This window comes from Bombina bombina, chromosome 5 (assembly GCF_027579735.1).
Source record: "Bombina bombina isolate aBomBom1 chromosome 5, aBomBom1.pri, whole genome shotgun sequence".
NCBI lineage: Eukaryota > Metazoa > Chordata > Amphibia > Anura > Bombinatoridae > Bombina > Bombina bombina.
This window is the reverse complement of record NC_069503.1, coordinates 326,597,708-326,623,338: the sequence shown is the minus strand read 5'-3', so window position 1 is coordinate 326,623,338 and position 25,631 is coordinate 326,597,708. Positions and strand designations below refer to the sequence as shown.

The 25,631-nt window shown below is 38.2% G+C and overlaps 1 protein-coding gene across 1 annotated transcript in view; it reads left to right on the top strand.

Annotated features, from left to right (window-relative positions):
* CRPPA (CDP-L-ribitol pyrophosphorylase A) overlaps positions 1 to 14,121 on the top strand; it is an 818,587-nt gene extending 804,466 nt beyond the window's left edge. The window contains exon 10 of the mRNA XM_053714116.1: positions 12,023 to 14,121. Within this exon, the coding sequence (XP_053570091.1) occupies positions 12,023 to 12,127 (105 nt within the window). The 3' untranslated portion in view covers positions 12,128 to 14,121. The remainder of the gene's footprint in view (positions 1 to 12,022) is intronic.
* Positions 14,122 to 25,631: the final 11,510 nt, after the last annotated feature.

The window sequence follows — 25,631 nt, the reverse complement described above, 5'->3', positions numbered from 1 at the left end:
GATCATACTTTAATGATTCTAATAGATCCAGCGTGGCCTCGCAGAACTTTGCGTACCTAGTGAGGATGTTGTCATTTCCCCTGTGGAAATTGTCTCTGAAGAATGATCTTCTACTTCAGGGTCCCTTCCTCCATCTGAACTTAGTCTCTCTGAAGCTGACTGCTTGGAGATTGAAGGCTTAGTCTCGTCCAGACGAGGTTTTTCTGTGAAGGTTATTGAGACTATGATTCAGGCTCGTAAGCCTGTTACTCGTAAGATTTATTATAAGGTATGGCGTAATTTTTCTTGGTGTCAGGTGAGAATCCCCTGTATTCTGTCCTTTCTTAGGAGGGCCTGGAGAAGGGTTTATCAGACAGTACCCTAAAGGGTCAGATTTTGGCTCTGTTGATTCTTCTGCAGAAGCTTCTGGCAATTTTGCCAGATGTTCAATCTTTTGTCCAGGTTTTGGTTAGAATCAGGCCTTTGTTTAGGTCAATTGCTCCTCCTTGGAGTCTTAATCTGGTTCTTAAAGTTCTGCAGCAGGCTCCATTTGAGCCAATGCATTCTGTTGATATCAAGTTATTTTCCTGGAAGGTTTTGTTTCTGCTGGCAATTTCCTCTGCCCGAGTTTCTGAGCTTTTGGCTCTACAGTGTGATTCTCCTTATCTTATTCTTCATGCGGATAAGGCAGTTCTCCGTACTAAATTAGGATTTCTACCTAAGGTGGTCTTTGAACTCAATATTAACCAAGAAATTGTTGTTCCTTCATTTTGTCCTAATTCTTCCTCTAAGAATGAGCGGTTATTGCACAATCTGGATGTTGTGCATGCTTTAAGGTTCTATTTACAGGCTTTGAAAGATTTTTATCAATCTTCTGCTCTTTTTGTTGTTTTTTCTGGTAAATGGAGATGTTATTCGATTGGCTTATGAGACAGCTGGACAGCAGCCTACAGAGAAAATTACGGCTCACTTCACTAGGGCTGTCACTTCTTCTTGGGCCTTTAAAAATGATGCTTCTATGGAACAGATTTGCAAGGCGGCCACTTGGTTTTCATTGCATACGTTTTACAAATTTTCCAAATTTGATGCTTTTACCTCAGCTGAGGCTTCTTTTGGGAGGAAAGTTCTTCAAGCGGTGGTGCCTTCTGTTTAGGTTTGCCTGTCTTGTGTATCCTTCCCTTCCATTCTGTGGACCCTAGCTTTGGTATTGGTTCCCACTAGTAATTGAATGGATTTGTGGACTCTCCATGACATTGGAAAGAAAACATAATTTATACTTACCTGATAAATTCTTTTCTTTCCTGGCATGGAGAGTCTACGACCCGTGGTTATTGCACAATCTGGATGTTGTGCATGCTTTAAGGTTCTATTTACAGGCTTTGAAAGATTTTTATCAATCTTCTGCTCTTTTTGTTGTTTTTTCTGGTAAATGGAGAAGTCAGAATTCCACTTCTTCTACTCTCTCCTTCTGGTTTAGAAGTATTATTCGATTGGCTTATGAGACAGCTGGACAGCAGCCTACAGAGAAAATTACGGCTCACTTCACTAGGGCTGTCACTTCTTCTTGGGCCTTTAAAAATGATGCTTCTATGGAACAGATTTGCAAGGTGGCCACTTGGTTTTCATTGCATACGTTTTTTAAATTTTCCAAATTTGATTCTTTTACCTCAGCTGAGGCTTCTTTTGGGAGGAAAGTTCTTCAAGCGGTCTGTTTAGGTTTGCCTGTCTTGTGTATCCTTCCCTTCCATTCTGTGGACTCTAGCTTTGGTACTGGTTCCCACTAGTAATTGAATGGATTTGTGGACTCTCCATGACATTGGAAAGAAAACATAATTTATACTTACCTGATAAATTTAAAAAATTAAACTGTCTCTTTGTACTGCAATATTTTATGGAAATACAAAATGATGTTTCCTGTCCCTAAAGTTACCCTCTATGGGCTAGTTTATGTTGGCGTGGGAGAAGATAAGCAGTATCACGGCCGCACTAAGTGGCAAAAAAATATCACAAACACATTAAAATAAACTATTACATACATATATATTAATAAAAATGTTTTTAAGGGTTAAGATTATGTTAAATGACAAGGTATTTGACTTGGAAGGGCTATAATGTGTGTATATATATATATATATTTATATATATATATATATATATATATATATATATAGATAGATAGATAGATAGATAGATATCTATATTATAATCACGTTGGTAACGCGTCCGTCGCCGTTGCCAGTTGCGCACGCATTCTCAAAGGAATGTTGGCTGCGCGATGCAGCCAAAAGAATCCACCTGGATGCAGCAAAACTGCAAACCCAAAGCCTTAAAAAAAAACAACCACACATGAAATAACTAAAAAAAAACACATAATCGCCCGCAAGAAAAAAAAACACGTAACCGCCCACACGAAATATAATGAAAAAAAATCCTAACCTCCCGCACAAAGTATTAACAAACACCAAAACTGCCAACTCCCACATCGCAAAGCAATAAAGTAATTAACCCCTAATCCGCAAATAACATAATAAAAATATTAACCCCTAAACCGCAAAACCCCCACATCACAATAAACCTATTTAACCTATTAACTCTTAAACCGCCAACTCCCCACATTGCAATAAACCTAATTAACCTTTTAACCCCTAAACAGCCAAACCCTTACATCACAATAAACCTAATTAATGTATTAACCCCTATACTGCCAACCCCCAACAATGCAAATAACTAATTTAATTACTAAACCCCTAACCTAACACCCCCTAAATTAACCCCAATTACTATTAAATTACAATTAAAATAATAAATCCTAACAATGAATTACAAAAAATTAAAAAGTCTAACATTAGTCAAACAAAATTATAAAAATAAAAAATATTATACCTAAGCCCTATAAAAATAAAAAGCCCCCCAAAATTAAATCACCCACTAATCTAAACTAAACTACCAATAACCTTTAAAGGGGCCTTTTGTAGGGCATTGCCCTAAGTTAAAAAGCTCTTTTACGTTTAAAAAATACTAAGTCCCACCAAACAGTAAAAACCCCCCACCCACAAAACCCCCAAAATAAAAAAAAAAACTACCACTAAAAAAACCTAAACTACCCATTGCCCCTAAAGGGGCAATTGTATGGGCATTACCCTTAAAAGGCTCTTTTGCAAGCCCATTAAGTCACTAAATTTAACCCTTAATGACCACAATTTAACCTGTATGTCACTGGTTGTTAAGGTTTTTTTCAGGACATAATAGAACAAGTCTAGCAAGAACACGCTATTAATACCCTCCCTCCAGCAGGCTTTGTGGAATAGAGCAGTCTCAACGCTGGTGGCAAGACTGCTCTATAAAACAATCAAGTCCCAAAAAAAAGGCCAGTGACATACAGGGTATGTCGCTGGTCCTTAAGGGGTTAAAAAAAAAATGGTGCTAAAACTAAACACCAAATAGGTACTCACCGTTCCTGAAGTGCGGCAAAGAAGATCTTCTTCCCGGCAGCTCCATCATCTTCTATCTTTATCCGCAGCAAAGGCGGCACAAGCCATATTTATTGGGGTATCTTGCATTCTTATTGGCTGAAATTTTGAAATCAGCCAATAGGATGAGAGCTACTGAAATCTTATTGGCTGATTTGAACAGCCAAAAGTATTTCCGTTAGTCTGCATCCTATTGGCTAATTTCAAAACTTCAGCCAATAGGAATGCAGAGTACCTTAAATTGAATGCAGTACCTTGCATTCAATCTTCAGTGTACGACGAACATCGGATGGAGAGAAGCCTCCACGCTGCCGAGGACCAACGCCACTGAGGATCCACGCATTGGGGAAGACAGCTCCGCTCTGCACCACCTTCGTTCCAGATGAAGATAGAAGATGATGGAGCCGCCTGGAAGAAGACCTTCTTTGCTGGACTTTAGGAATGGTGAGTACCTATTTGGGGCTTAGTCTTAGGCTTTTTTTTATTTTTGGGGTGGCTTTTTTTTTTTAGATTAGGGTTTTTGGGCTGGAAAAGAGCTTATTGCCCTTTAGGGGCAATGGGTAGTTTAGTTTTTTGAGTGTTAGTTTTTTTTTGGGGGGGATTTGGTGGGTGGGAGGTTTTACTGTTAGGGGGTAATTGGTAATTTTTATAAGTAAAAGAGCTGTTTTTATTTTAGTGCAATTCCCTACAAAAGGCCATTTTAAGGGATATTGGTAGTTTAGTATTAGATTAAGGGGTGTTTTTATTTTGGGTGGTTTTTTTATTTGTATAGGGGTATTAGTTTAGGTTTAAATTTTTTATTTTGGATAGCTTTGTTTCTTTTTTTCTGTAATTTCACTTTTTTTATTTTTTGTAACATTAACTTGGGGGTTTGTATTTTTTAAACATAGACTGCCCTCTTGTCAGGCTTATCGCCTAGTATATATATATATATATATATGTTTGTGTAAATATGTGTATGTTTGGGTTTGAACAAATCCAAAATAATCACTAATTCTGCTGAATTCTTTCCATTTTTTTTAAAACAAACACAGAAGTGTCTTCTTTACATGAAGGAATAAAAGACTTAAAATTATTACTTTCTTTTCACTGTTAAAACTGTTACTCTAAACACGAGGCTAAAAATGGTGCAAAATTGAGATCTCAAATTTACACTATTTAATAAAAAAAATGTCAGTTGATTGATTCCTGTGTCAACCAACAAGTATGTAAGCTTTACTTTTACTCTTCATCTTTTAATAAAATACATTAAAAATATATTTTGGGACTGCTGCTGGCTTGTAGTACTAGCACTAGCTACTACTTTAACATTATTTATTTTTAAGCTGTTGTTCACAAACTTCTGCGGCCTTGAAGACATTTCCTATAAAAAATAGAGGTTTAATTAATTTCCATTTGAACAAGTGTTGTTAAGATTCAGCTGAACTGAATGACCCTAGGAACTGATCTTGGTTGAAATGAAGTAATTTTTTTTTCATCAGGAATATTTTTTTTTCTGAAACAAACTTTTTGTTTGTTCACATGTCTAGTGTATTCCATTTTTTGTGTCCTAAAAGAATGAAAAAAACCTAAATGAATTAGCTCCATAGGAAAATGTAGTCTACATAGCATAAATAAAATAGTAATGACTATGGGCTATATTACGCTCTACTTAGTGCTCCCACTCAAGAGGAATTTTCGCTATAAGTAAGAGTTTTGTGCTCGTGGGTTAGCTCACATATTACATGTTGAAAGTAAAAGTTTTGTGTGCGAGCAAAAACTGATGCGCACTTACTTAAGGACTTGCCCCCTGGAATTCAATGCAGAGCGTAGAAGAAAAAACCTAACCGTTATTGCTCGCTTGCTAACCCAACATGACTTATTAATATTTCACATTCCAATATTCTTCACATACAGGGTAATGCTATTATTATTTAAAATTCCTATAGATATATAGGTATAGATATATATTTTACATTAACTTTATCAGATATATAAATAGAATATATATTTAATAATAAAAATTACATTTTTCTATGTGAGGAACATAGTAATGCAAAACATGCATAACGCGCTTTGTATTTCGCAATGTAGGTATAACACAGTGTCAGCTTGGCGCAAATTAAAACAATATTACGGAACATTATTGAAATATTAAATATTAAAAAATTATTAATAATAACATTAGCACGCCACTTGTAATCTAGTTTTATATTTCTTATCGTATCTCTTTGTATTGTATTGAGTCCATACAAGTCTCTTTTTACAAAACAAATACTTTGTTGGGTTTTTTTTAAAAACGTTTTTTTTGTTCTCATTTTCTGTAAATATTAATATAAAAATTGCAGTGTAGTTTGTAAACATGGTGTCTTTAAAGCCCTTCATACACAAATGATTTAAAAGCTTACAGAGGGATTTTATTATTTTGATATTTCAGATATTAAGAACATTAACAAGAAAAATATATTTTTTACTAAATTATATGATTTTTCTTTATAATGTATGGCATACAGTAGTTATAATGTGTATTAAAGTAAATTTACTTCTATAACTGTGATTTTAAATGGTAAAAAGAATAGACAGACGCAGGAAGGGTGATAATCCATGGAAAATTATAATGCTATTACTTATGCCTGGAAGGATTTTGTTTCTCTCCTAATGAGACATAATTGTTTAATGTTTTACTGGGCTATTGCCTTGCTTTAGATCAATTTAATTGCTAAGTTTCATTGTGTCAGTTTTATGAAAATGTGATTTTGTGTACACATGTCCCTTTTTAACCTCGACATTATGTTGAGTAGTCCGGGACATCTGCCTTCTACAGAATCTTCACATGTAGGGTAAAACCCTGAGGCACGACAACTTTCTTTCCTGGTGGATCCAGCCCTAAAACTCTGGTTTATTCATGTCTTCAGATTCAACAATATTTACCCTAAATTTGAAAATCTATTGAACAGTTCTTTTCAAGCAATTTGTGTGTGTGTATATATATCTATGTCTATCTATCTATCTATCTATCTATCTATCTATCTATCTATCTATCTATCTCTCTCTCTCTCTCTCTCTCTATCTATCTATCTATCTATCTATATATATATATATATATATACACACATGCACACACACACAACTATGAACAGAATTCTGCAATCTATTGTTCATGTATAGCTTTAAACAAAAAGTAAACATATAGAAGCGACAGCTAATTCTAGCATTTAATACAAGATAGAAAGGTCAATAATGAAATGTGCATCAGTGCATTTAAATTTGAAATATAATCATTTTTGGATTATACTTTTATCAGGAAAGATGCTTCTAGTAAAAGTTATTACTCTTTTTCTGCAGCATATGCACATATCCTGTTAAGGCCCATGCGTCAGTATCCAGAGACTAAGAGGCCTATTGATCAAGCCGTCAAATATGCTGCATTCACCAGCACCAATACGCTCGCCTAACATCGCGGCCGCGGACCTGAATATGATCTCCATATTCATCAAAAAGTCAGCAAAAAGCCGTGCACCAAGTACAGGGCGATGAGCAGCAGACTGTTGTTAACTAGCAGCCATCGATCTCACTGCTATTCGGCTTTTTTCCAACTTTATTTATATCCTGTCACTAAACACTGCCACTATACTAAAATGTTTAACCCCTATCCTGCTGCTTCCGGACCCCTCTGCTACTAAATAAATGTATTAATCAATATCCCGCCGCTCCCAGACCCCACCGCCACTAAATAAATGTATTAACCCCTAAACCCCTGGCCTCTCACATCACTACCACTTAGTAAACCTATTAGCCCCTAAACCGCCAGCCCCCCACATTGCCATAAACTAAATTAAGCTATTAACCCCTAAACCTAACAACCCGCTAACTTTACATTAAAATTACCTCATCCTTATCTTATAATAAATTTAAACTTACCTTTAGAATTAAAATAAACTATATTAAATAATTAATTAACCTACACTAACTATTATACTACACTTAAATTAAACTATATTAAACTATTAATTAACCTACTCTAACTATTATACTACAATTACATTAAACTATATTAAACTATTAAATAACATACCCTAACTATTATACTACAATTACATTAAACTACCAATTAAATTAACTATATTACATATTTAAAAACCTAACCCTACTCAAATTATTTAAATCTACAATTAAAAATTACTAAGTTACAACAAATAAAAAACACTAAGTTACAAAAAATAAAAAACACTAAGTTACAAAAACAAACAAACCACAGTATCAAAAATAAAAAACAATTACACCTAATCTAATAGCCCTATCAAAACAAAAAAGACCCCCCAAAATAAAAAAAAAACCCTAGCCTACAATAAACTACCAATGGCCCTTAAAAGGGCATTTTGCAGGGCATTGCCCCAAAGAATTCAGCTCTTTTACCTGTAAAGAAAAATACAAACACCCCCAAATAAAACCCTATCTAAAAAAACCTAAGCTCCCCATTGCCCTGAAAAGGGCATTTGTATGGGCATTGCCCTTAAAAGGGCATTTAGATCTTTTACTGCCCAAAGTCTCTAACCTAAAAATAAAACCCACCCAATAAAGCCTTTAAAAAAACTAACACTAACCACCGACGATCCACTTACAGTTTTCGAAGACCGGGAATCCATCCCCATCCAAGCGGCAGAAGTCTTCATCCAAGTGGTCCGAAGTCTTCATCCAAGTGGGCAGAAGTCTTCATCCAGATGGCATCTTCTATCTTCATCCATCCAGCACGGAGAGGCTCCATCTTCAAGACATCCGGCATGGAGTATCCTCTTCGTACAATGGTCAACGAAGAATGAATTTTCCCTTTAAGGTACGTCATCTAAGATGGTGTCCCTTACATTCTGATTGGCTAATAGAATTCTATCAGCCAATAGGAATTTAAGGTGAAAAAATCCTATTGGCAGTTGCAGTCAGCCAATAGGATTGAGCTTTCATCCTATTGGCTGATCCAATCAGCCAATAGGATTGAGCATGCATTCTATTGGCTATTCCAATCAGCCAATCGGAATGTAAGGAACGCCATCTTGGATGACGTACCTTAAAGGGAAACTTCATTCTTCGTTGACCATCGTAAGAAGAAGATGCTCTGCGCCGGATGTCTTGAAGATGGAGCCGCTCTGCTCCGGATGGATGAAGACTTCTGCCCACTTGGATAAAGACTTCGACCCGCTTGGATGAAGACTTCTGGCTGCTTTGCTGAGAACTTCTGTCGCTTGGATGAGGATCTTTAAAAACTGTAAGTGGATCGTCAGTGGTTAGTGTTAGTTTTTTTAAGGGTTTATTGGGTGGGTTTTATATTTAGGTTAAAGGCAATGTCCATACAAATGCCCATTTTAGGTCAATGGGGAGCTTAGGTTTTTTAGATATGGTTGTTTGACAAAAATTTGGGGGTGTTGGTTGTGTGAGTGGTGGGTTTTACTGTTGGGGGGTGTTTGTATTTTTTTTTACAGGTAAAAGAGATTATTTCTTTGGTGCAATGCCCCGCAAAAAGGCCCTTTTAAGGGCAATTGGTAGTTTATTGTAGGCTAGGGTTTTTTATTTTGGGGTAGTTTTTTTTTATAGGGCTATTAGATTAGGTGTAATTGTTTTTTTATTTTTGATACTGTGTTTTATTTTTGTAACTTAGTGTTTTTTATTTTTTGTAACTTTGTGTTTTTTATTTTTTGTAACAGCATTTATTTTTTTTGTAATTTAGTCATTTTTAATTGTAGATATAAATAATTTGAGTAGGGTTAGGCTTTTAAGTATGTAATATAGTTAATTTTATTGTTAGTTTAATGTAATTTTAGTATAATAGTTACGGTAGGTAAATTAATAGTTTAATATAGTTTAATGTAATTTTAGTATAATAGTTAGGGTAGGTTAATTAATAGTTTAATATAGTTCATTTTAATTCTACATGTAAGTTTTAATTTATTATAAGATAGGGATGTTGTAATTTTAAAGGGACATAATACTCATATGCTAAATCACTTGAAACCTGATGCATTATAACTGTAAAAAGCTGAAAATATCACCTGAGCATCTCTATTTAAAAAAGGAAGATATTTTACCCCACAATCTCCTGAGCTCAGCAGAGTAAGTTCTGTGTAAAAAGTTATACTTAGCTGCAGCCCAGCTCCAGGTAAAAAAAAATAAAAAATGAAGAAATGAACAGCAGCCAATCAGCATCAACAGTGCTGAGGTCATGAACTCTTTTACTGTGATCTCATGAGATTTGACTTAACTCTCATGAGATTTCATTGTAAACTTCCTTACACTGAATAGGGAAATAAGATGAGTGTGCACGTAAGCTCACTCCATTAGCTGTCCCGGGACAGACATACTGATTTGCTGCTTACAAGCCCTTTACAATGGGATGTGGCTACTGAGAAACTTTTGAGGTAAAATATCTTTCTTTTTTACATAGAGATGTTCAAGTGATATTTCTAGTCAGCTTTTTACAGCTATGCTGCATCACTTTCAAGTGTTTAAACATTTGGGTATTATGGTCCTTTAATGTAAAGTTAGCGGGTTGTTAGATTTAGGGGTTAAAAGCTTAATTTAGTTTATGGCGATGTGGGGTGCTGGCGGTTTAGGGGTTAATAGGTGTAGTTAATGGTAGTGATGTGGGAAGCCAGGGGTTTAGGGGTTAATAATTGTATTACAGTTGTGGTGGGGTCGGGGCATGGCGGGATAGGGGTTAATACTTTTATTTAGTTGTGGTGGGGTCGGGGAGTGGCGGGATAGGGGTTAATACATTTTATTTAGGTTGCGGTGATGTCAGGCGGTAGATTAGGGGTGTTTAGACTAGGGGCGTATGTTAGCGTGTTAGGTGTAAACATAACTGGTTTTCTACCATATAAATCAATGGGATATCTGGCAGCATCGAACATAAGCTTTTGCTGCTTTCAGACTCCCATTGATTCCTAGGGCATCCGCGGCCTCCAGGGTGGCGGATTGAAAACCAGGTACGCTGGGCCGGAATAGCGGTGAGTGTACCTGTTAGAAGTTTGATAAATGGCAAAAGGTGTCAGATAGTGCCAAATTTGTATTCGGAACATCTGTAATGACGTAAGCATCGATCTGTGATGGATGACACCGGCGGATCATATGTTACGTCACAAATTTCAACTTTTGCTGGTCTGTAGGCTTTGATAAATAGGTTGAATCAAGCTCGCCACAATTACGCTGCGGAATTCCAGCGTATTTGCGGTTGACGGCTTGATAAATAGGCCTCTATGCCTGTTTAGAGTGCTGGCGGTGGTGAGTATTGTTTCTAAATACTTAATTTGTGTCAAACAAGCCAGTGCTGACTTTCTGAGAAGTCATGGTATTTGAATAATGGTTCATGGCCTTGACAGGATATGTGCATATGCCACAGGTCTATTGCAAAAATGTTTGTATTTCAAATTGAAATGCACACATGCACATGTCATTTTTGACATTTCTATCTGTTTATTTACTACTCAATTCTAGATGCTGGTAACCTTAGAATTGATTAAAATAAGCAAAATAATCCAATTGTTTAATCATTGGCATCTTGAGAAGTAATCAGTTATATCAATTAAAAGTCATAGTATGAAAAAAAAAAAAAAGCAGTATGTAATGGGACAGTTGACAAACACTATAGAGCAATTAATGTCATAATGATATTTTTTACAGTACTCCCTGCTCTGTGTTTGCTCCCATATGCCTATGTATTCAGATTCTAAAGGTACCATGTAGAATACATCAGCATTAAGGGGTATCCACTACCTAAACTGTGAAGAAGTATTAGAAGAAACATTAGAATTGTGAAGAAATGTATGTGTTGCCACTAAAGCGCCATTTAAAATAGCAATTGAGGAATTATTGTGACTTGAGATCTGAAGTAAAGTGTTAGGGCTAGTATAAAAGTTTTACAAAACACAGGTAAAGCAAATTAAAATAAAGTAAAATAAGGAGAGAGAGAAGAGAGAGAGAGAAAAGAGAGAGAGAGAAGGGAGAGACAGAGAAGAGAGAGGAGAGGGAGAGTAGAGAGAGAGAGAAGAGAGATAGAGAAGAGAGAGGAGAGAGAGAGAGAAGAGAGAGAGATAGAAGAGAGAGGAGAGAGAGTAGAGCGAGAGAGAAAAGAGAGATAGAGAAGTGAGAGAGAGAAGAGAGAGAGAGGGAGGAGAGAGAGTAGAGCGAGAAAGAGAAGAGAGAAGAGAGAGATAGAAGAGAGAGGGATGAGAGTGAGTAGAGCGAGAGAGAGAGAAAACAGAGAAAGAGAGAAGAGAGATATAGAGAGAGAGGAGAGAGAAAGAGGGTAGAGAGAGGATAGAGAGAGAAAAGAGAGAGGCGAGGAAGAGAGAGAGAAGAGAGATTTCCTTTTTACGTGAAGAACATAGGTATTAGAAGTATTCTTAACGCACCTTCAGCTTTAGAGCAGTTCTTCTAAGTGCACCTTCAGGTTACCGCTCAAGTTAAAAAAGAGAAGGCTTTTTAGAGTGCCCCATAGAAAATAGTTTATTTTCAGATATAGTTTTATGATGTCATAAAAGAATGAAACAAATCTAATACTAGCAAACTGACATCTGTTGTTTATTTTTTTGCTTGTTTCTTTGCAGGATACTTCCCAGCTTCAAGAGACCATATGTGAAGGCGTTTCCATTATCATTGCATTGATAAAGGACAGGAACCCTGCACTTGTGGGACAGATTTTGGTTGCATGAAAGAATGTGAAAAATGCCATTTTTTTCAAAATACACCAGTTTCCGCTTAACAATAAGGGGCCAGATTATAAGTGGAGTGCAAACAATTGCGCGAAAGGGTTTTTCGCGGGTGTTTTGTGCATGTCTGGCTTATCACTAATATTACAAGTTGAAAGTAAACGTAATTGCTTGAGCACAATTGCGATTTATGCTAGAATGATTACCGGGAATTCAGAGCTCTGGTTAACTGTTTTGCGAAACTAAAAAGTTTTGCAAATTAGAGATACATACTGTACATATGCATATCTAAAGATATATATATGTATATAATTTGTAATCAGGTTTGCATGTGAGTGGGGTGTTTTTTGGGGGGTTTTTCCACTTTTTTTCTCCATTGACTTCTATGGCGGAATACGTAAACGCGCACACAATAGTCTAACTTTGGCTTTTTGCAATCGTTGGGTTATTGTGCGAGAAAAACAACTTACTTTCAACTCATGGTACGAGTGAATACCGACGCGCGCAAAAAGATTACTTCTAGCGCAATTAATGCTCATGCGAGAGCCTTAATTAGCGCTCCACTTGTAATCTGGCCGAAAATGTGTGACTAGTGCAAAGTTTACCAAATGGAAACATTCATTTCAATCCAGCAAAAGAGTCAATATGTCATTATTTATAAAGCACGTGTGTCACACATGTAGTACAAGACATTGCTTTTTATTGGTATACAATGGAGTCATTTATTATTGGTGAGTGTAATCTTATTGTGTCTTTTTATAGACTACTAAATACTGACACTGGCTTGCTGTATATTTTTCTATTGGACTTCTCCAAACTGAAAGCTCTAGAAAAATATAGTAATGAACTGTAAAAATTAGACTACAAAAATGTAAGATGTAATCTATGTAGCATTGGTAGAATTAATTAAATAACACTGCCTTTATAATTAATTGCATATAATCATTTATATTCATTAGGTTCATGTTTTAATATTTTATGAACATTAGATTAAATACTTTTTTGTTTAATATAACCTTCATTAGGCTTAAAATTAAATCCTTAAATTAGATTTTTTTTTAATGTTTATTAATTTTTTTCAGAGTCTGAATTTAAAATTGCAAAAAGTTATTATTAAAAGGAATAGGAAAGTCAAAATTAAACGTGCATGATTTAGATAGAGCATGTCATTTTAAGAAACTTTTAAATTCACTTCATTATTTTCTAATGTGCTTGTTCTCTTAGTATCCCTTGTTAAAAAATGAATATGCACATATCATACACTAGTGGGAGCTGCTGCTAATTGGTGCCTGCACACATTTGTCTCTTGTGATTGGCTAAATAGATATTTTCAGCTTCCTGTCAGTAGTACAATGCTGTCCCTTCAGCAATGAATAACAAGAGAATGAAGAAAATTTGATGATAGAATTAAATTGGAAAGTTGTTTAAAATTGTATGTTCTATCTGAATCATAAAAGAAAATGTTGGGGTTTACTATCCCTTTAAGCAATAACTTCATTAATAAAGTATTGATTTTGGCTTACAAAATCATTATTTATGGTGCATCAAGAGTTTATTTTCCTAAGTTAGTACTGATGATAAGCAGTCTCACCAGAGTATTATTTTTAAAAAAGCATGATAATCAAAACATAATAAAAAAAATCTGTCATTAAATTGATTATATGAGCTACAGATCTATAAAGCATCAGATCCACTTGCAAACAACTGATATTAAATTCTATAAAAGTGGAGTGTAATCTCTCCTAAAATACTTACAAAAAAAGTCTCAGGTATGCTTATATGTTGCAAAATGAATGCTGTGATGCCACCATATTTATTTACTTCACATATTGAAAATGGTTTACAATAGGGAAAAAACTGTGCAGGGAAGTTATTTTGAAGATAATTTTTACCACTAACACTATATTTTATATTGCTGTTCAGATATGTGACTTCAGACATTTTCTAACAAATTATGACAAAATATCCAATAAAAGGAAAACATATTCTGAAATGTCTTCATGTTGTCCTTTTTTTCTTTGTGTTTCATGCAATACATATCTTTGGAAAATGATAAAGAAAAGTGCTCCTTTATCTAATTAAGCTTATGAGTACTCAATAGAACATATTCGGCTAGATTACGAGTTTTGCGGTAAGCTTAAAAAGCAGTGTTAACAGGTCCTAACTCTGCTTTTTCACTACCGCTGCTAGTCTTGCAGGTTTAGGGGCACCGCACACTTTTTTGGCCTTACCGCAAACCGACTTACGTAAACTTTGTAAACCCTTTTATCTATGGGACTTCCATAGCGCTGATATTATGGGTCTGTCTTGGGAGGCCAAAAAGTGAGCGGTACACCCTCTACCTCCAAAATTCCTAACGCATTCTAAAGTCAGTAGTTATGAGTTTTACACTACAGCGCTGTAGTGTAAAACTCATAACTAAAGTGATAAAAAGTACACTAACACCCATAAACTACCTGTTAACCCCTAAACCGAGGCCCTCCCACATCGCAAACACTATAATACATTTTTTAACCCCTAATCTGCTGCTCCGGACATCTCCGCCACTAGAATAAACATATTAACCCCTAAACCGCCGCACTCCCGCCTTGCAAACACTAGTTAAATATTATTAACCCCTAATCTGCCGCTTTGGATGTCTTGAAAAAGGCCTCATAGGGGCCGAAACGCGTCGATATTGGGTAAGCAATATTTCAATTATTGTCACTTTATTTGTACTATCTACACTATGTTGTTTTATTTTTTATAGGATACTGCACCAAATAGGATTTACAGACACAACAAATACTAGAATCACCTTTGGAAAACTCTGTGTAGGTTTTTTGGTCTCACTGATTTTTCACAATTTTTGCTTTTTTCTTCTCTTTTTTCCTTTTTTCAATCACTTTTCAACACGTGTATGATTTTTTGATTTTTTGGTTTTTATACATATATATATGGTCACTTATTTGGTTTACTCATCATATTTTTAAATGGAATTTTTTCACATGTTTTCTACATTTTTTCTACACACCTTCTACAATTTTTGATTCTACCATTATTTGATTTCACCATCATCTTCATCACTTTAATTCTACTATCGCCAACACCTGGAGGATAAATTCTTGTGATTTTGTGACTTTTACCAGGCACTCTTTGGACTTTATCCATATCACATTTCTGGACAATTATTGCATTATTTGGAGACTCACTAGATCCGGATCTAATATATTATTATTATTTGCTTATATGTTTTTATGCTATTTGTAATAAATTAAGATTTTTACTGTCAATTCCTTTTAATGGGCTTTTAAACTTGACTTTTTAAGGGTTTTTTAACTAGATTAGTGTCTGGTCAGCAGATTGGTCCAGATATTACCCAGCCGTTTGAGGCGCTTTATACATATTCCCTATTATCTGACAGTTAATCCGAGGCCAGCTAGGAGGCCTCACGTATAAAGCTTAAGGGTAATCACCTGTGGCGCTTAATCTTTTTGTTCAATCTTTATACTTATTAACCCCTAATCTGCCGCTTTGGACATCGCCACAACCTACATTATATTTATTAACCCCTAATCTGATGCCCCCAACATCGCCAACACCTACCTACATTTATTAACCCCTAATCTGCCATCCCCAACGTCGCCGCCACTATATTAAATGTATTAGCACCTAAATCTAAGTCTAACACCCCTTAACTTAAATATAATTTAAATAAATCTAAATAAAACTACTATAATTAACTAAATTATTCCTATTTAAAACTAAATACTTACCTATAAAATAAACCCTAAGATAGCTACAATATAACTAATAGTTACATTTAACTAGGTAGAATAGTTATTAAATAGTTATTAACTATTTAATAACCATCTAGCTAAAATAAATACAAAAGTATCTGTAAAATAAAACCTAACCTAAGTTACAACAACACCTAACACTACACTACAATTAAATAAATTAACTAAATTAAATAAAATTAAATAAATGAAATTAGCTAAATCACAAAAAAACACACTAAATTACAGAAAATAAAAAATAAATTACAGATCTTTAAACTAATTACACCTAATCTAATAAACCTATCAAAATAAAAAAAAGCCCCCCAAAATAAAAAATAAATAATAAGTGTAGGTAGCTTGCGGGCGGGAGATTAGGGGTTAATAAGTATAATGTAGGTGGCGGCAGTGTCCGGAGAGGCAGATTAGGGGTTAATATGAATAATGTAGGTGTCAGCGATGTCAGGGGCGGCAGATTAGGGGTTAATAAGTAAGTAAGATTAGGGGTGTTTAGACTCTGGGTTCATGCTAGGGTGTTAGGTGTAGACATAACTTTAGTTTCCCCATAGGAATCAATGGGGCTGCATTACTGAGTTTTACACTGCTTTTTTGCAGGTGTTAGTGTCAGGGCTTTTTCCCTGTTGTGTTTGCCATGTGCTGCTGGCAGCCATTTTACTCACCTCTCTTCCTGTCTTAGTGCATTGTGGGGGATGCTGCTCATTGCCTGCACTTTCTTTTATGGCCAGACTGTTGTGCATCATCCATGTGAAAAAGAATACGGTCTCAGAATTGTGATGTCATCACTTATTATTTAAAGGGCCTCTGTTAAGTATGCTTTGCCCTTGCATTGTCTCAGACCTGTTTGTGAGAGCTCCTGTGTTTTACCTGGCTGCCTGACGTCCTTCCTGGTTCCTGATCCCTGGCTTGTTCCTGACTCTGCTGTTTTCCTTCTTCCTGATTCCGGCTCATCTGACTATTCGCTTTGGCTCCTGACTCGGCTCGTCTGACTACCAGCTCTGGTTTTGACTCCTGGCTTGTTATTTGACTTGTGGATTTTTTATTATTTTTTGCTATTAATAAAGGTGTGATTATTTTTGCACTTCTCGTCTCAGTCTGATTCCTGGCACCCTGACATTACGCAAGGGCCATGAATCCTGATAGTGCTAATAATCCACCTTTACCTGCCATCATTTCGAGGATGGATGAACAGGATCACCGCTTGGATCAATTTGCACTAGCCCTGCAAACCCTGCTGACTCGCACTGCACATTTGGACCAAAGTGTCCCGCAAGTTATGGCTGCTCCTGTTTCCGCTGCTGCACCTATGCCTACCAGGAGCATGTACGGTTCTGCACCTCTACCTCAGGTGGGATTTCTCATCTCGTTACTCTCTGACACAGCTCTTGCCTGGGCTAATCCCTTGTGGGAGACTAATAAACCTGTGATTTAAAATTACCCTGAATTTGTGGACTCCTTTCGAAGGGTATTTGATGTTCCGGCTCTCTCCTCCTCTGCTGCTAAACGACTCATGTCCATTCAGCAAGGTACAAGATCTGTTGCTCAGTATGCTATTGAGTTCCGTATGCTTGCCGCAGAGGTAGGTTGGAACAATGAAGCCCTTGTTGCCGCCTTCTTTCATGGGCTCTCTGATGCGATCAAAGACGAAGTTGCTGCCAGAGATTTACCAGAGGATCTCAAGGCATTGGTGTCTTTTTTGATCCTAATTGACATCAGACTCAGAGAGAGGCCCTCTTTCAAGGAGCGCTTGCGGAAGCCTCCTGTTCCATTGTCTCCTACGTGTTCGTTCCCACCCATGCCTCCCTCTCCTCCCATGCCTCCTGGTCCCGAGTCACCAGGTACTGCTGCATCCATGCAGCTGGGATTCACACGTCTCTCTGAGGCGGAGAGGGCCTTTAGGAGGAGAGAGGGGCTCTGCCTCTATTGTGGGTTACAGGGTCACCTTTTGAAGTCTTGTCCTACACGGCCGGGAAACACTCACACCTAAGGTCTTGTCGGGGGCAGACCTTGGGTGGTTTATCCTCGTCCCCGGAACCACTTAAGGAGAAACCTTTGGTAACGGTTGTCCTTTCCTGGGTGGACTCCTCCATAGTCACCCAGGCTCTTGTTGACTCTGGTGCTGCGGGCTATTTCATTGACAGTGCTATTGTATCAAAGCACTCCATTCCTTTTTTGCCTCGGTCCATTCCGCTTGCTATTGAGGCCATTGATGGTAGGCCCCTTCAGCCTGCATCGTTGCTCACGAAACTGCTCCGTTGTCCATGGCTGTTGGGGCTCTCCATTTTGAAACCCTCCAGTTCCAGGTGATAAACTCTCCGCATTTTCCGGTTGTTCTGGGTTATCCCTGGCTCCAAAAGCACAATCCCAGTCTCGACTGGTGCAGGTCCGAAATTTTGTCATGGTCCCCGCAATGTATTTCCACTTGTCTTCGGAAACCAGTTAAAGTCTTGTGCACTTCTTTGGTATCTCAATTGCCAGAGGAGTACCGAGAGATCCTAGACGTGTTTGACAAGGTGCGTGCCGGTACGTTGCCTCCTCACTGGTCTTACAATTGTGCCATAGACCTGCAACCCGGAGCCATTCCTCCTCGGGGCCGGGTGTACCCTCTGTCTGTTGCAGAGAATTGTGCTATGGAGGAGTATGTTGCCGATGCTCTGTCGCGGGGATCATCCGAAAATCCTGCTCTCCTGCAGGGGCTGGCTTCTTCTTTGTGAAGAAAAGGGTGGCGAGTTAAGACCATGTATCGATTATAGGGGTCTTAATCGTCTTACCATTAAGAATGCTTACCCTATTCCGCTTATTACAGAACTCTTTGACTGCCTCAAGGGAGCTACGGTCTTTACTAATCTTGATTTGAGAGGAGCGTACAATCTCGTTAGGATTAAGGAGGGCCACGAATGGAAAACAGCATTTAACACCAGGAGCGGGCATTATGAGTATCTTGTAAGGCCCTTTGGCCTATGTAATGCTCCTGCTGTTTTCCAGGAATTTATTAATGATGTCCTACGAGATATGTTGCAACAGTGTGTTGTGGTGTACTTAGACGACATCCTCATACACTCACCCACACTTGAGGCTCATCGTTCTGATATTACACCGGTACTTCAGAGACTACGTGAGAACGGCCTGTTTTGTAAACTCGAGAAATGTGAGTTCCATCAGACTCAAGTAACCTCCCTAGGTTATGTTATCTCCGTTGCAGGGTTCTCCATGGATCCTGACAAGTTATCTGCAGTTCTGCAGTGGCCTCGCCCAATTGGTCTTCGGTCTATTAAACGTTTTTTGGGGTTCGCCAATTACTATAGGAAGTTTATTAAAAACTTTTCTTCCGGAGGCGGAGCCAGCCGAGATCCAGCATGGCTGCAAAATTGTAGTGCTCCGTGTGGCATTCCCCATAAAACTATTCAGAGGGGCAGAAAACGATGTGAAGAGTGTCAACCCGACACGCAAAGCCAGTGGAATATACACAGCATCCACTTTCGTGACTAAGAATGACTCTCGGCACTCCTGGCAGTGACAGAGGATGTACAGGGCGCGGATGAGGTTGAGGGGAGGCGCCATTTTTAATACCTACACTCGCATTCAGACACTGTAATAAGGGCCTATGAAAGCTGCAGCGGAACTAACAGAAAAGGCCACAAGACAATCTACCGCACCAAGGAGACTTCAGGTCGGGTCTGTTCCGACGGCGATCCTGATTGTTGCCATACGGCAATTAATAGCGGGTAATCGGAAGCGGCCTACACTGCATACAAGCCTCTAAGAGAAAGGAAAATACAAGACCCGCGTGCAGTGCAACGCGCCGCGAACCAAGCAAACAAGGGGGTAAGCAAATATGACCCTGTGCTTCTAAAAAAAAATCCGACACACAAACAGATTCTGATTTCTTAGGAGCGGAGACCGGACCCAGAGGGCTCTCTAAAAGGGGTACGCAAATAATAGTGAAAAGACTCAATAGAAACTCAGCATTTCCTTTCCCCTGGGAACAATAATAAACTTTACTCAGCCATAATCCCTTTAAAATACCCCTTACCCACCTACCAGCCAAAACATATGGCACAGTAATTATTAACAACAACCTATAAGATTTACAGACACCGGTCATTCTCCACTTTAAGCTGAACACTTGGCAGAAATGACATCCAAAAGGCCCCCTAAAGGGGATAAAGTTAGCAAGGTAGCTGCAGCAACTGCCATTAAATTAAACTCTTATTTCAGGGCTGCTGACACTGCTGCTTCTGCTCAACCCAGTTCACCACAATCTAACAGTGACACAACAGAGGAAGATCCAGAAGCCTCAATACCAGACCCTAACCTCCCCATCACTAAAGCAGACATCCAATCTCTCCCAACCAAAGAGGACTTTGCATCCTTCATGAATCAAGTTAGCCAACTTATAAAGGAGAGTTTAACTGAAGTCAAAAAAGATGTGGTGGACTTAGGAAACAGAGTTCTCCAATTTGAAGAACATGCAGAGGAATTATCTGAACCAATTAATCTGCATGGCATGCAAATCCAATACCAAAGCAGTGAAATTAAAATGATGCAAATGCAGATTGAAGATCTAGACAATCGTGGGAGACGTCAAAATCTTAGGATCAGAGGAATCTCTGAGAACATTTCTGCTACAGCACTACCACAATATATACAGGACCTTTTTGACTCTCTTTTAGATAACAAAGAAAGCACCAGTATACCCATCGATAGAATGCACAGAGCTCTGAAGCCTAGACCCTCAGCAAAGGCGCCCCCCCGCGATGTCATTCTCCGCTGCCATAACTATAAAGATAAAGAAAAGTTGCTGGAAGCAGCAAGGAAGAAAGCTCCAATCCGCAGAGAAGGAGATGACATCCAGATTTTCGCAGACTTAAGCCCATTAACCCTTTCAAGAAGAAGAGACGTCAAATTCCTCACATCTCACTTAAAAGAGCACAACATCCCTTATCGCTGGGGATTCCCATTCACCATCAGAGTGGTTAAAGAAAACAAGGAAATTGTATATAAGGACCTAGAGGACCTGTCCTCCTTTTGTTCACAGCTGGGCATCCCCCCACCAAGACAAATCCCCCAGGCTCTGGACCAAATGGAACAAATGCCAACTGCAGAACCCACTACATCAAAACCTCAACGCCAGAAATGGACCACAGTTGGCAAGAAACGGAAAACAACCCCCTTCACGCCCTTCACCCCTCCATCTCACATTGTAGATCCCCCCTGAGGGGACATAATCCAGAACTGGAACACAAAAATAATCACACTTGAATGCGTCTAACAGATGACTCTTTGCCTAAGTGGAGCTCTCCGCTCTCTACTATGTAATGCTCCAGGAGCACCTAGTTGGTGAACAGTTTTAGCCAAAGTTAAGCATTGGGCTTTTTCTGCCCTAGAGACATTGAAGAACTTTAAGATCCCTTGAAATATCCCTGCAACTTATGATCTCCCTTCATAAGAACTATTCTTCAGTAATTAATGGGGAATGAAAGTAGCACTAATTAAGTGCTACCCCCCCTCCCACATTTCTCTATCAGGAATCTTTTCTTTCCTGAGCTTAGAAATGTTAGTTAAATTTGTTAACATTGTTAAACTTGTTTGTAGTCTGTTGAAATGTTTGTTTAATTGTTCATTGTTCTATTTCAGTATCCTCACGAAGTTCAGATCGGTCCTCAGGTCCAGGCAGGTAAATGACGGTAGCTGTGATACATCCCTATGCTCTCTAAGGCTCATGCAACATAACATAAAGGTAGAACTCCATCGCAATTTAGAGCGCCAGCTTACGGTAAGACACTTTAAGCAACACTTTATAACACTGCGTAGGATCAGATACAAACATGGCACATAAAACAATTTTAATAGTCTCACAAAACGCCAAGGGCCTCAACTCTCCAACAAAAAGGTTGGTGGCCTTACAGTGGTTTAATAAACAAAAAAGCTCAATAGTGTATGTGCAGGAGACCCACTTCTCCAAAGGGAACAAACCTAAATTCCATAATAAAAATTTCCCACTCAGCTTTTTTAATTCTCATGAACACAAAAAAAGAAACGGTGTGGGCATTCTCATCCACCATTCCCTACCATTTGAACTCCTTCATACTGTATCAGATAACGAAGGTAGAATACTTATACTAATTGGTCTTATACATAATAGACCTATCACGTTGGTAAATATTTATGCCCCCAGTTCTCATAGAAATAGATTTTTTAACAAATTAAAAGTGATGATACAAGAAGTTCGCAAAGGCACAGTGATAATGGGAGGGGACTTTAACACGGTGCTAGACCCTCTCTTAGACTCAACCTCCACAAATGCACAGCGTCCACCTAACTCAGTATTTCACTGCATTAGACACTCAGGATTAGTAGATACATGGAGAACACAACACCCCACACAGCGTAACTACACATTTTACTCCTACCCGTGGGCAATGTACTCCAGAATAGACCATTTATACCTAGACCAAGCAAGCCTCTCCATAATGACTGACACAGACATCACCCCGACGGCATGGTCTGACCATTCCATGATAAGCCTGAAAATAAATTGGCCAGACATGCCAATACACCCTTTTATCTGGAGACTAGATGCATATTTGATACAACACCCACCAACTACACAAGCTCTGACAAAACAAAAAATGATAAAATTGCGCTATACCTCAAAATAATGTTATATATATATTTGCAATAGGTTTGCAGATATGTCCTTTTTGTTAAAAAATTGCAAATTGCAATGTTTCAATTTAATCAGATGGTGAAGAGAAACAGTACCTCTGATGGAAGATAAAACCAAAACGACTTCCTGTGCTCAGGGATAATTAGCAATGTTATTACAAATGATTCCAAGTTGATTCCAAATGGTTAATTTCCAGGATCCCTTTGGTTCCAGGGAAAAACACTGCGCCCAAGCCTTGCTGCCTTTAATCCAGCCTGGTATTCCCAAACCAGGGCTTCGTGTGCAGGAACAGATGTATATGTAAAGAGAAAAGATGGCGCAAAAGGCAGGACTCAAGTGAAAGCGTTTAATGACATAATATATTACACATACATATATGCACTTACAAGATTAAAATGAATTTGCTGCAATTAGGAGGATCATAGGTGGTACAGATCTTAATGCTTCCCACAGCCGGCTTGTTTGTAAATGCCGAGCACTGCTAGCACTGCTACACAGCCGGCATTCGATCTTAATCAGTGTTCCAGCGATGTTAATCTTCCTCCACTTTCAATCCTCATCTAATTAAGGACTACAGAGTGCAGCTGTATATTAGTAAACCGTCTGCTGACTGAATTAATTCCTTGCCCACCTCTTCACAATTGTGAAGAGGTGGGCAAGGAATTAATTCAGTCAGCAGACGGTTTACTAATATACAGCTGCACTCTGTAGTCCTTAATTAGATGAGGATTGAAAGTGGAGGAAGATTAACATCGCTGGAACACTGATTAAGATCGAATGCCGGCTGTGTAGCAGTGCTAGCAGTGCTCGGCATTTACAAACAAACCGGCTGTGGGAAGCATTAAGATCTGTACCACCTATGATCCTCCTAATTGCAGCAAATTCATTTTAATCTTGTAAGTGCATATATGTATGTGTAATATATTATGTCATTAAACGCTTTCACTTGAGTCCTGCCTTTTGCGCCATCTTTTCTCTTTACATATACATCTGTTCCTACACAAGCTCTGACGTCCACTCTGACGGAGTACTTCAATCTCAATGCAATCCCAGAAACATCACCCCTTTCTGTTTGGAAAGCCCATAAGGCAGTCTTTCGGGGGGAATGTATTAAACACAAAGCACGACTCAAAAAACAATATGATAATCATAGGACACGCCTAACCGCAAAAATACACGACTTAAAAATACGACACAAGAACTCCCCCTCTAGGTCAACTACTCTCCACGAATTATCAGCCGCTAGAAATGAACTCAAAACACTCCTCTACTCAGAGGCCCAGAGGAAAGCATTACAGCTCCGAAAGAAATATTTTTATGAAGGCAACCGCCCAGGGAGAATTCTGGCGAACACTCTGAGGGATAGAGACTCCCTAACACACATACACAGATTAAAAACTCAACAAGGAACATACATCCAAGATAGTAAGGCTATAGCAACTCACTTTCAAAACTTTTATCACCATCTATATAACCTGAATGCTAAACATGACACGACACACATACAACAAACTATAGAATATATAGAGTTAGCGAACCTGAACAAACTATCACAAACCCAAATCTCAGACCTAGAGAGACCCATCACGTTATCAGAGATACTAAAAGCTATTAAAGATCTCCCAGTAGGGAAAAGCCCCGGTCCTGACGGCCTCACAAACCTTTATTATAAAACATATAAACAAATAATAGCCCCACACTTGCTGACACTTTTTAACGCATTAGATGGAGACATACAGCTCCCTAGAGAATCCCTAAATGCCCATATTTCAGTAATTTTAAAACCGGACAAACCACAAGACGACCCAGCCAGCTACCGCCCAATCTCATTATTGAACACAGATATAAAGTTGTTGGGAAAAGTCTTAGCGAACAGATTTAATGCGGTCCTCAAAGATATAATACACACTGATCAAGTGGGATTTGTCCCTGGCCGAGAGGCGAGGGACAATACCCTTAGAGCCATAACACTCATTGATTATGCTAAATACCAAGGTATTGAGTCAGTTTTAGTGGCTATTGATGCTGAGAAAGCATTTGATCGGACTGATTGGCAATTTCTAAAACTAACGTTAAATAATATAGGATTCGGCCCCAAAACATTAAGAAGGATATTTAGTTTATATAACCATCCCAGTGCTAAAGTAAAGGCAAACGGGATTCTATCATCAGCTTTTCCAATACACAACGGTACACGGCAGGGGTGTCCCCTGTCCCCAATCTTATTTATCCTACAGATGGAAGTCCTTGCATCTCACATACGCAGAAATCAGAACATAAAAGGGATATCAATTGGCCAGCAGGACTATAAAGTTGCGATGTACGCCGATGACGTGCTATTCACAATATCATCCCCCTCTACATCTATCCCTGAGGTTCTTTTAGAATTAGATAGATTCAGAAATTTTTCAAACTTTTTAGTTAACAAACAAAAATCCGAAATTTTAAACATTAACATGCCAGGTCCTAACTTCATATCTCTGTCGAAGACATGCCCTCTTAGACTAAAAGTAGATTCAATAAAATACTTGGGAGTCCATTTGTCCCCTAACCAGACAACACTATTTGACAAAAACTATACTACACTACTCCTTAATACACAACGTGACCTTAAGAAGTGGTCGAACAAGCCTCTGTCATGGTGGGGGAGGATACAGGCGATAAAAATGACCACATTACCTAGAATCTTATATATACTGCAAACAGTACCCCTTCATCTGCCCAGTTGGTACATAACTAGACTTCAAAGATGCATAAATACATTCATATGGGGTAAATGCAGACCGAGAATTAACAGAAATACAATGTACAGACCTATTTTGAAGGGAGGGTTAGGATTACCTAAGATTGAGGAATACTATTAAGCAGTGACAATGCAACGGATACTTGACTGGCATAATACACAAGAGCGCAAGGCATGGGTGACGTTGGACTCACACATTCTTAAGGCACCTCTTGTACAGGCCCTTTGCTGGGTATCAAAAGACCTCAGACCCCCCCAGTGCCGACTACTCGAATTACATAAGCAACTTTTTAAGAATTGGGACCATATTATAGCCTC